Source organism: Epinephelus moara, chromosome 20, assembly GCF_006386435.1.
Source record: "Epinephelus moara isolate mb chromosome 20, YSFRI_EMoa_1.0, whole genome shotgun sequence".
NCBI lineage: Eukaryota > Metazoa > Chordata > Actinopteri > Perciformes > Serranidae > Epinephelus > Epinephelus moara.
Genome location: NC_065525.1, coordinates 10,745,840 through 10,758,064, shown reverse-complemented (window position 1 = coordinate 10,758,064; position 12,225 = coordinate 10,745,840). Strand labels below are relative to the sequence as shown.

The 12,225-nt window shown below is 43.1% G+C and overlaps 1 protein-coding gene across 1 annotated transcript in view; it reads right to left on the bottom strand.

Moving 5' to 3' along the window:
* Positions 1–4,624, bottom strand: part of cbln1 (cerebellin 1 precursor) — a 31,850-nt gene extending 27,226 nt beyond the window's left edge. Inside the window, exons 1-2 of the mRNA XM_050074266.1 lie at positions 3,831–4,624; positions 2,134–2,253 (exon numbers count right to left, since the gene is read on the bottom strand). Coding sequence (XP_049930223.1) covers positions 2,134–2,253; positions 3,831–4,088 — 378 coding nt within the window. The 5' untranslated portion in view covers positions 4,089–4,624. The remainder of the gene's footprint in view (positions 1–2,133; positions 2,254–3,830) is intronic.
* Between the last annotated feature and the right edge of the window lie 7,601 nt (positions 4,625–12,225).

Genomic DNA, 12,225 nt, shown 5'->3' with positions numbered 1-12,225 from the left:
TAGGCATCGCTGATGGGTGGCATTATGGGGAGTGTGAAGGAGCTCACTTTAGATCAGAGAATAAACTGTATTTAATTTGCAATATTTGTATTTAATTGCCAGGCAAAAAGCAAAGAGAGATAGCTTTTTAGATGCTTTTTGACACCCACATTACTTCTCTCACCCCTCACAGATAGACAGACACAGGAAAGGACTGATGAGAGATGGAGCCAACTGTTTCTCCTTCCCTTTGTACATCTACCCAGCAGCCACTGATCAATAGTTACTCATGATGGTTGGCTTTCTTACTATCTCTCTCTCTTTGCCCTGCCTAACCCTTCTCTTTTTCTTTTCTCCTCACCCAGCCTTTGTTCTTTTCTGATGTGCCCCTCTTTTCTACCCTTTTTTTCTGCCCCTCCCCTCAATCCTCCCACCTTCTCGGCTCCCCATTTGCCTTCCATTTCTTCCACTCCCTGCTTTCTATTCACATTCTTTTTTCCTCCACCTCACTTCCTTCCTCCCCTGTCCCTCAGTCCACCTTTTCTTCTCCACTGTCACTCTTTTACATTTACTCTCATCCTTTCCTCTCCATTCTATCCCCTTCAATCCCTACCGCTCTCCTTTCCCTGCTGTCTCTCATCTCTCGCATTCACCACAGTAGCTGCCTCTAAGGCAATCAAACAGTGGGAGTTTTCAACACAGCAGATGCGCTGGATGGATGGGAGGATGAGTGGAAGAGGTTGAGGGTGAGCAGCACACAGGCTGGATGCTCGGAGGAGAGAGGACAACCTACACCTGTTTCATGTCAGGAACGTGATGGAACACAGCTTTTCCTACTTGCATTTAAAGTTAAAGTTTATAAATCAGTTTTGAAATGTTATTATTTAAAAATGTTTGGGGCTTTAGAGGACTTAAACTGAAGTGGTGCACTCTAGCCTTAAGATTCTGGTTGTAAAAGTCACTGTTTGGCTGTTTGACTGTGCACATTATGTCACAGCTACACCGCAGTTTCATATTGAGAGCACAGCACATTAGCACAAATAACAGCACTAATGGTAATGTGACAGACATTATCACCATTGTGTTCTGCATGTTATGACAGACTTAATTACCTCAGTGCCATGAGTCAAGTGTTAGCCATGCACGGTCTATTTGAGTTCAGTCACACAAAGATGACTGGGAGTACTCGCCAAGCTTGACATAGCTTACACCCCCCCTCCTCACATATCGCCCGCCCTGCTTGTTGTTGTTATTGTTGCTGCCATGCTAATTAATTCAAGACTCCAATAATAAAGTATAAGTAGCAAAACATAATGCCAAAGCCCCGGGGAGCCAACGGCATAATTACACAACAGTTTAATTTGCAAGAGATACATTGTAATTAACGCTGTGTGCCTTGTAAAGCGTCATCACGCGCATGTTAAATGCTGGGAATGGGCTTAAGACTGCTCAAGTGCTTCATCACTTGACACATCAAAAGAATATGGAGACTGCATCTAAGGCAGAGTGAAAACGAGTTGTTAGTAGGATGAAAGGGAGAGTTGTGATGGGGCATACTGCAGGCGGTGTGTGCGAGAAACAAATAAGTGGAAAACATTATTATTTCTGCATAAAACCCATGTGAGTGTTGTTGTGCGTGCGAGCAGGAAAATTAAAATGCCTGTCTCTGTTTGCTCTGTTCAAAATGTACTTAATGTTTTAATCTCTTAAATAATCAAAAATCTTAGTCAGCCTGCTGCTGCTGCTGCTTCTTCAAGAGAAGAGGCAGAGAGAGGAGGAGACGTCGCTGTCCACGGTGCTGAAAGTAAAGCTGCTGGAGCCTCGCGCCCCTCCTCGTGCTCACCACAGCACCCCGTCCTCCTGCCGGCTGCAAGCGCTTCGTTTGGCTCTGTCCTCTCTGCATGTATTGATTAATTATGATTGGGCCGGCGGGTGGCGGGCGACTGGCTTTCATCTGTTAACGCCCGCCTCCGTTGTTGTCTCCCGGGAAAGACATCTCAAACATCTTACAAAATGACTTGCAGTGCGGCTGAACTTTTATTGGGGGGGGGGGGGGGGGGGGGGGATAGTGCGGGGGCGCCTGATGTGGGCCACGCGCACAGACACACAAGCACACACATCCACATAAAAGACAAACACACCAAAAGGCGCTACCTGTATAGTTTGGCGGTTGTAGACTTTCACTACGTGGAAGTTAAAACTGTAAATCCCTTTGCGCGGCGCGATGAAATTACTTCTTTCCTCGTCAAAATTCCTCCCAACGTTTACTAGAACCTGAAAAAGAAAGAAAGAAAGAAAGAAAGAAAGAAAGAAAGAAAGAAAGAAAATAAATCTCATTGATAAAATTGCTTTATCCGGCTTATGTCTTTCACAGTATTTGCACTTCGAAGTCACTGCGGGATCACATGGATGCATTAAGAATTTATTACAAAGATGCCAAACGAACATTAATAACCAAAAGCATAGCCCGCATCTTAAAAAGCAGATAATCCCAAATGTTTCCACATTACAAACAAAAATTAGACGCACATTAAGCTGCGGACGCTTTCTGACAAAATTCTCAAGATTTGTTTATTTTGTATTACTTAGTTTGTATTAAACCCACATGCCATTAAATTATATATTCTGCTTTGGGAATGATGCCCATTATAGCCTATTGAAATTGATATCTCATGTGTTTTTAAATAAAGGACTTTAAAGGGCCCCTCTGGCCCCGGACCACACATTCAGATTCACTCATGTAGTGGAATAACTCTCAGCTTTTATCTCGGCTCCCCCCTCCTGTCAGAACTTCCAAACTTTATGGGAAATGAAAGGGAACTTAATCAATCATTCAAATAGAATTTTCAATTATGCATTTCTGCAGCCAAATGTCTGGTTTTATGGATGGAGGCGAACTATGGCGTGTAATTGAACGGCAGTTTTAGAGAGAATTAACCTTTAACGGCAGGCGGGTAGGACCTCGCCCTCGCGACCTGCCGTTACTAAATTATTTGGCGAGATGTCAGTTCCCATATCCCGTATTGTCAGCTCAGAAAAGTTGAAATATTCAAAAGGCTTGCCTACCAGGCTATACTTTCCCAGCCACTTTGGAAATGTATTACCTATAAAAATAGTCGTTACCGAGACGGATTCATTTCCGCTGCACTTTTCTCGAATGGAGCTGCTCGCTGCTGTCCACGAGACCACTAGCTATCAGAGGTGCACGCGATGCAGCTGCGCGTATATCCAGCCACTGTTACCTATAGCCATTGACTTTCACCTGGGTTCCTGGTTTATGAACTTTTTATTATTTTTACACGCTCCGAGACTACGATCAGCCTTTATTGCACATAGCCTATCTTTTTTTTTTTTTTTTTTTTTTGATTTGCATAAAAAGACCACATGAAACAGTCATCGGGAGGTCATTTACTGGTCAGTGGCGCAGAAATAAGAACGGCCTACTTTTTGCTTCTGGTTTTTCTGTAAGATAGGTGACATTTTATCTTTTATCTTCCATTCACTGATCAATTTGTCTTTCCTCCATGGGCTATTTGACAACTGGCCACACCAGGCAATAAGCACGCTACACATGAAACACACGCCCACACACACAATCTGAAACTTCGTAGGCTATGTGCGCTGATCGACATCATGCCTTCATCAGGTAGAATTCATTTATAATGAAAGCAGACACAAAAGTGACAAGACTGAAACATTTATAAACTTACTTTGCTTATTTGATTTTTTTGATACAATTGTCATTTTAGAATAGAATAGAATAGAATAGAATAGAATAGAATAAAATAGAATAGAATAGAATAGAATTGAATTGAATTGAATTGAATAGAATAGAAATGTATTTCCCCTACCCGGTCGAAGTAGATGACCATGGTCCGGTTGCTCATCTCGGAGGGTTCATGGTTGGTGTTCCGGACTGCGGAGAACGCCACCTTGGCGCTGCCCGAGCGCACCGAGATCCCGAGCGCCGTGCCTGTGGGGTCCGCGGTCGGGTTGGAGTCGCACACCACGAGGCACTTCCCCTCCAGGACGATTGGTTCCGTCTCGTTCTGAGCGCGGGCCGGGCTCGCCGCGAGCCACACGGCACTCAGCAGGCAAAACGCCAACATACCGGACCAGAACGATGAACTTCTTCGGTCGTCTTCACACCTTAACCCGCGGGTCTATTCCCCAGAAAAGTAAGGTAGGAAGAGTTTCCCGTCGTGCCCCAGATGAACCTGTTTTACAACTCTGCCACTCCGTTTTTCTTGGATTTAATTAGCCTACTGCGAACAGTTTCTCCCTCGCGGAAGGGAAACCAGACGGTTTATTTTTAGGCTTCTCTCCTTTTTTTCCTGAAAACCAGTTTATTGCCCCCGTATCTCCAGTCGAGTCGCCAGTTTTCACCTGTTCTTTTCCTCTTTTCTCACTTCTCAGCAGCTTTTCTGTCACTTGGAAACACAATAAGCGGGAGTCGCGCGCGGTGCGGAGGGGCCCTGGACGAGTGACGAGGCAGCAGAACTCATAGCGCGCGGGGGGGAGCTCCGTCTGCTCTCTCTCGCGCGCGCTTGAATTATTGATATGTTGAGATATGAGAGTTTCAAACACAAAAGGCTCGGGAGGAAGGGACGCGGCGCGCGAGCGCAAGATGCTCCCGCCCTGGTCCTACTCCTTTTTTTCTCTTTTTTTTTTCTTTTTTTTTTTTTTTAAACAGACCCCTCCCTCCCCCCGGTAACTGAGACCCATCATCGGATTAGCGCGTGCGCGTCTTCGATATTTTCCAATCACTGCGTGTCGACCGCCCCCTCCCCGCCCCACCACTTTATCTAGCATCTCTCTCTCTCCCTCTCTCCTTCCCTGCTTTCCCCCTCCCCTTGTCTTTCTTACACATATTTATCTATCTATCTATCTATCTATCTATCTATCTATCTATGTATCTATCTATCTATCTACCTCCCTCACACACACATGCTGTATTCTTTCTCCTAAAAATCAATCTCCCTTCATCTTACACACGTGTTCGTTTTGCTCTCTTTCTTTTCATCTGTCTCTCCTTCCCTCTCTTATCCACCAACCCAAACACACACACACACACACACACACACACAGTCTCATCAGCATCTTACAGGTGAGCCACAGAAAGCAGCAGCAGTCCTTACAGAGGAGGAGCCATGTAAGATGAGCACACATAAGCACAGTCCACACTCATGATACGTTCTGCTACTCATCATCATCATCATCATCATCAGCACCATTATCATCATTATCGTCATCACTGAAGCAGAAGACTGCCTGAAAACGGAGTTGTTAAACTGTACAAACCAGCAAGAGGAGACGAAACCTCTCCAGGGTGTGTAAATACCTCCTGAAGCTATGTAAAATCTAAAAGTTTGCAGAGGGATTTAATTAAAGCTGCAAACGAGCGCAGACAGACACGGTTTAGGCATAATGATTTTAAAAATATCAGGAAGCATTAGGCATCTTTGGTATCGTGGCAGCCATAAAAGACACCGCGGGGAGATGCAGCAATGCAGAAAGTGTGCCAAATGAGCACCGCTGGGAACCAATCCAACAGGGACACACAAACATGACAGGTAGTTTTAAAGGACTATTCCAGTGAATAAGTATTACACTAAATGAATGGTCAAATTAACGGCAGAGGAAGAGACTGACTTTTAGTCTCTTGGGTCAAGATCCACAATTGTTGTACCCTACACTTCCCATAATGCATCACAGCAGCATTGTGGATAGCTTTAACACACGTGTCTTTCAATATTATTTAACAGGCTTTCGATTGACTATTTGTAGTATCAAAGCCTGAACACAGTTTATTCAAGTGATGGAAGCTGAGTTGTTTCCTCAGACTTCAGAAAGCTCCCCGCAGAGCCACAATGAATATTATGCAACTGTTTTCACAGGCTCTGGAGTACTCTCCATTTATAGTAAACTGAGTTTGACATGTTAAGTCAGCAGCGTTGCAAACCACAGATAGCTTCACGTGAGCCAAGAGTGATCACTTTTTTCTTTTTAAATAGATTGGTCAAAAAGTGTTTTATTCAACAAATCTATCAGCCATTGTACTGCTTTGTACATTGTTGGATTGGGTGGGTGTGTGTCTATTGTTGTTTTGCCCCTTTTTGTAGTTGTTTTGGATCCCTTTGAAGTTGTAAAGTGTCTCTTTGTGGCCATTTGTGTCTTTTTAGTCATTTTGAGTCTCTGTGGTTGTTTCACTTCTTTTGGTAGTTGTTTTGCATCCCTTTGAAGTTGTTAAGTGTCTCGTCATTTTGTGTCTCTTTGTGGGGGGGTTTGTGTCTCTTTGTAGTTGCTCTGTGTCTCTTTGTGGTCACTTTGTGCATCTTTGTAGTCATTTTGTGTCTTTTTGTAGTCTTTTTGTGTCTCATTGTGGTCATTTTGTGTCTTTTTGTGGTTATTTTGTGTGCTTTTGTAGTCACTTTGCATTTCTTTGTAGTCATTTCAATTCTCTTTGTCGTTATTTTGTGTGTTTGGAATTGTTCTGCATCTCTTTGTAGTTGTTAAGTGTCTCTTTGTAGTCATTTTGTGTCTCCTTGTGGCTGTTTCCCCCTGTAGTCACTTTGCGTTTTATCTGTGTCTCTTTGAGGTCCATTTGTGTGTTTTTGTGATTGTTTCACCCCCTTTTGGAGTTGTTATGCTATTTTTTGTAAATGCTAAGTGTCTCTTTCTAGTCATTTTGTGTCACTTTGTTATTATTTTGTCCCTTTTCATAGTTGTTGTGAGTTTCTATGTGTCTTCTTGCAGCTTTTTCACATTTCTTTGTAGTCCTGATATCTCTTTTTGGTCTTTCTTTGACCACTCTGGGCCCCTGGGCCTGTGCCTGGTAGGTCCATTCCAGCCTCAGTTAGATCCACAGTTTCGATGGTTAAGAGTTTAGTGACACTGAAGAGCATCGAAAAATAGCTTCCAATTGTCTCACTGAACTAACAGAAGTAGGCTAATAAAAACATGTCATGATAAGAGTCAACGGATAAACAGAAAGTAAGAGACTGAATGCATACTGTACAAAACACCAAACCACACACCAACTTTGACAACACTTTTTAAAACCTTTTGTTTTGACTTGATTGTCACATTTCTCTTCAACATGTGCCTCTCCTTATCCTCCTCTAAGGCCTCCTCTTTTTTCTTTTCTCTCATCTTCACTTCTTTCATTTGTATAGCTTTTTACTTCTTTTCAGATTTTTCTGTCAGTGCTTTTTTTTGGCTTTTTTTGTTTGTCTTCCTTTTCTTTGCTCTGTATGATTTCTTCGTTCTATTGTTATTTCTCCCTTTCTCTCTTCCTTTCACTCCTTCCTCCCTCCCTCTCTCTTTACCGGATCTTTCTCTCATGGTTTCTTTCTCCTTCCTACCTTCTCCTGTCTCTTCTCTCTCCGTCTTTGTCATCCTCCCTCCCCTCTGCCGTTCCTGCAGTTTTCCTCCCTGCATCTCCGTTGCTGTTTCTCTCTCCCAGGGGTTTCCTTCAGCCTTTAATACAAGCTGACGGTGAATGACAGGCCAAAAGGACTTCTCTCAGATGCAGGATGCAGGGGACGAGCCACATCTATGCTCTCTCTCTTTGTCATACACTCAAGTATAGATGTTGTCACACATTCAAATCTGCATTTCCTCTCTCCTTCTCACAACCACAATGCTCTTTTGCCTGCTACAATTTGTGTGTGTGTGTGTGTGTGTGTGTGTGTGTGTGTGTGTGTGTGTGTGTGTGTGTGTGTGAGCTGTCTGAGGTTGTCACGGGCACACAGGGGGAACACTGCTCATTGTTTCTCAGGGTGACACGAGCCTGACTGCAGTTTAACTGGACTGACAGACAGGAGCAAGCTGCCACTACACGCCTACTTTGTCCATGTTTGTGTGTGTGTGTGTGTGTGTGTGTGTGTGTGTGTGTGTCCATCAGTGTACGTGTGTCTCTGTGCGTGTGTTGGTTTGTTCTCAGCAGAGATTAAAGAACGATCATGGATATCATATTCATCGCCTCTGGACCACGAGGCCTGTCTTCTCTCCCGACTGCCTGTCTGTCCACCTGCCAGCCTAATTACCTGTCTGTCTCTCACGCTCATCTGTCTGTCTGTCCGTCTGTCTGCCTTTCTGCCTGCTGGCCGATGATGCTCTCTAGCCTCAGACTCTGAGGCTGCGCAGTGCTGCCGTGACATTTAGGAAGTGAGATCACCAAAGTTCATCTTTTGGGGGGGGAGTAAAGAAGGACAGAAAGAAATTAATCAAATCAAAGCTAATGTGAGGAAAAGACACATTCCTCAAATCATAATTATGGAGACAGCATTAGGGATTGCGGAATAACCAAACAGCCAGTGTAATGTGAAGAAAAATATGGCTTTAGTTAGTTGGCATATTGTCTGGAAAGAGTCCTATTGTCGTCACTGCTCTAAAATGTGCTGTTTGGAAGCTAATTAGGTGTGAATGCTGAAAGGAACAAGTATCACTTTTTCTATTTGCAGGCCTTTTTTAGACTTAATACTTACTGTACATGAAAGGGATAGGGATACATGATATGGCATTATAGTCTTAAATAGACTGTGTTGTTTGAGGCTATTATTTCTATAGAAAAGTAAAATAGATTACGGTCCATGCACTGTAGAATAATTTCCTCAATGTAATTGTCAAATTACTTTTGAGCACAACGTCTAAGCCTATTTGCAAGAAAATTGGCTAATTCTATGTGTTGCATTGAGTATTCAGTATTCATTATTGTCCCTGGGTGTCATTTCCCATTAGCGGTGCAGACGCTGACTTAAAGCATCAAGGAGGTCCCTTAACTAAGTCACAGAGAGGGCTGCCTCACTTTAAAATGTGAAGCTTCTCAAACTTGCAGATGTGGAAGTGTTAAGGAAACATATTTCCCAACAGCTGTGCTCTCTTCAGTAAAACAAGAATTTGACAGAGACGGAGGCAGCCTGAAGAAAAGAGGCAGAGCCTGTGGGAAGACCAGAGATTAACCTCTGCTGTTGGAGACAGCTAAAGGGACTCAACACAGACTCGACACCAAAGCTGGAAACAAACAAATTTCTGTCAAAATCTGTTCACAAAGCTTCATAAAAAACATTTTTGTTACCCTTAACTCAGGCTGAAAATTTAGAAACAAATTTGAACAAAAAAATTAAATATACAGTTTGTTATCATACAAGCAGATACAATTATATCACACCACCCACTGAGTTTTCCAATGTCTGGCTACAGTAGTCACATCGTCCCCACCTACTCACCTACAAGAGCTGAGCAAGTTGAGCCTTCTGTACCCTATACGATGAGATGAACACTCTCTGTTAAATACAGGCTGCTGTGAGCCACCAAACCAGTGATCACGACATAGTTGGTATTTTTGTTTTTTGTTTGTTTGTTTGTTTTTGGACAGCCTGGAACTGGCTTCTGCCTCCCTACTTGATGGCTATAGTTTTTTTGTTTGTGTGTTTGTTTGTTTCTCTGTGGGGACAACCCCTCCTTTAATAAATCAATAATACTCTCCCATTATCAATTAATGTTATTTATAAATGATCTATTTATACATTTAATGAATACAAAAACTCATGCACACTTACCTTATAAATGGCTTTGCTGGATGTATATGTACAGTTTCTGCTTGTTAAATGCATGCAGTCTTTTTCAAAATTAACTTAACAGCGTTGGTAAAACACCTCATATTTACCTTTATTTCCTTGTGCAACAAAAGCACGTGGTTAGGTTCAGGAAAAAACATCATGGTTTGGCTCAACATTCATATGGGAAGCTAACACCAAGCCTCTGGGTGAAAGTCAGTCAGTATGTTTACATGACAGTGAAAAGAAAATCAATTCAATTCACATCAGTTTATTGTGTTAGTCTGACTAAAATTGGACACTTAAAATACATGTGGACATGTTAGTCTGACTGACATCGTACTAAACTGAGATTCTCAAAGTCGGACTAACACACCAAGATATAGTGATTTGGAGATGAATCGCTCCTGCATGTATACAGTCAATTGGACCCAAACTGGCCAAGGCGCTCGGCGCATGCTCCACAATGTCCACCCCGGGCTTTGATCTGAAAGGTGAAAGCATAACATGCGTAACAGAGGAAGAAGCCAGTAACAACATGGCCAAATCTACATCCAGTGCTGTGCATTTTTGAACGGACGAAATGTACAGAGCTGTAAAGTTGTCCACCGTGGTATCAGTTTGCTGCCAGCTGACCGGAGCTAACTCGTTTGCTGATTGTTTGGTGTGTGACGTAATAGTTCAACCGGAAAAAAGGTCCAATACTAACAAGCTGAAACGGGGCATATCGCCACCTGTCATAGAAGAGCTGGACATACGTCAGTCAATAAATCGTTTCCCCTCTCATGCTTGTAAACTGGGACAAGGACAGTAGTCCAATTAAATAGCCTAGTTGAGCTATAGCCGTAGCTCGACTTAACTGTGCATGTAAACGCACTGAGTGTTTGTTGGACCCATCCACCACCCCTGCCCCCTTCCCTATAGGGACATTCCAGCTCCTTAAATTACGTTGTTACTTTGTTATAAACTGACGCAGCCTGGTGGTGTATCACACCACTGTAAAAGGATATCCTTTTTGTTGGTGTTTGACCCTGAAATCACTGACCAAGCGGCAGTATTTGACGACTTCAGAATGAGAACACGGTTGCAGTAGCACAGCGTTCTCACCAATCAGCTGGTGCTAGAAGTTTGGTGGCATAGTGACTACTTGTGCTTCCCGCTGCTTATTGGACTGCACATTAATCCAGTTAATTCACTCCTGATGACCGCAAACCATGCTGATGGATTATAGAAGACTGGGTGGTGCAACATACAAAGGAATACTCTCAAGTTAATTTGCAGCTGGTCAGTGTGTGTTCATGTGAGCATAGTTGAAATCTACATAAAGTCTCTGCATGAAGTTACTTTTTTTTAATAGTTTTATCACCAGTGTCAAAAGGGCGCATATACAGAAGACTACAGAAACAGAGTGGTTACCAAACAAAAAGAAGCATTAAAAATATTTTTAGGCTATAATTTACAGTAAAAAAATAGCACCTTGAACAGTATATGTATACAACATAATAGAAGTTGTGTCCATGAAAATGTTGTCTCTTCAACCATAATTTGAGGAGTGCTACATGTTTTTCCAGAGTGTAAAAATCTCAACCAAAAATAATCACTGTGTTAACATTGGAAATGGACTGAAATTTGCCACTTAAAGATTTAAGTGAATTATAAACAAGGTGTGGAAAGAATGTGTGAATAGAGCTTTATGCAACACACATGCACGCAGAACATGCATACACATACTTAAACACTTGCACTCGTGTACAAAGACACACACACACTGTGATTTTTCATTAGCTAAAAAGAACATCTCAGAGGAGAAATCTCAGGTCCCACAGTTTTCAGCAAAACAACACACCCACACACACACTAAGCTCGCACAGAGACAGAGGCAGTCTTCCAGAACAAAACGTGCACACACACACACACACACACACACACACACACACACACATGTGCACACACAGCAAGCCAGGTAAGCGCAGAGGGATCAGGGTTAACCAGGCATCAGTGGGATGTGCTGTCTGGTGAACGTTCACTTCCCCCTGAGACCCTTTTGGATGTGAGGGTCTCAGTGTGTGTGTGTTTGTGTGTGTGTGTGTAGGTGGGTTCATGTGAGCATGCATTCTCATTGAGTCATACCATTGCCTAAGGTACAGTATGTTTTTCCCCACTGTCTCAAAGCGACAGAATCAGGAGGAAAAAAAGGCTAATGCCCTCTGCTTTCTGTCTGCCCTCTCTTTTATTCATCGGGGAGCCTGATCGCTGCTTTCCGCTTGCTTGTACATGTCATACATCTCTGAGAAACGGGGGTGACTGAACACAAAGAGAAAAGCAGAGAGGCAGAGGATGCAGTGGACCAGCGGGACATTACACAGCGAGCTTTTTAGGAGCCATTGACAGAGCAGGCATGGAACAGTCGACAAAATGGTGTCTGGTCCCAATTATTCCACAAGGCGATGCCCATTCTCCTGTTTGCATGCACCAAGCTGGCTCTCAATCTCAGCGCGCTCTGCCTTATCAAAGGGGAGGCTGAGATAGTTGTGTAAGGAAGCAAGGGCAAAATCACAAATGTTATATTCTTAAATCTTTAAATCTTTAATGGAGCCAGCGGCAGCTAGATTATTCATGCCTTGAACTCAGGTAAGCTTAACTTCCATCTGGATCAAGCCAGGCAGGGAACAAGCTGTAAACTACT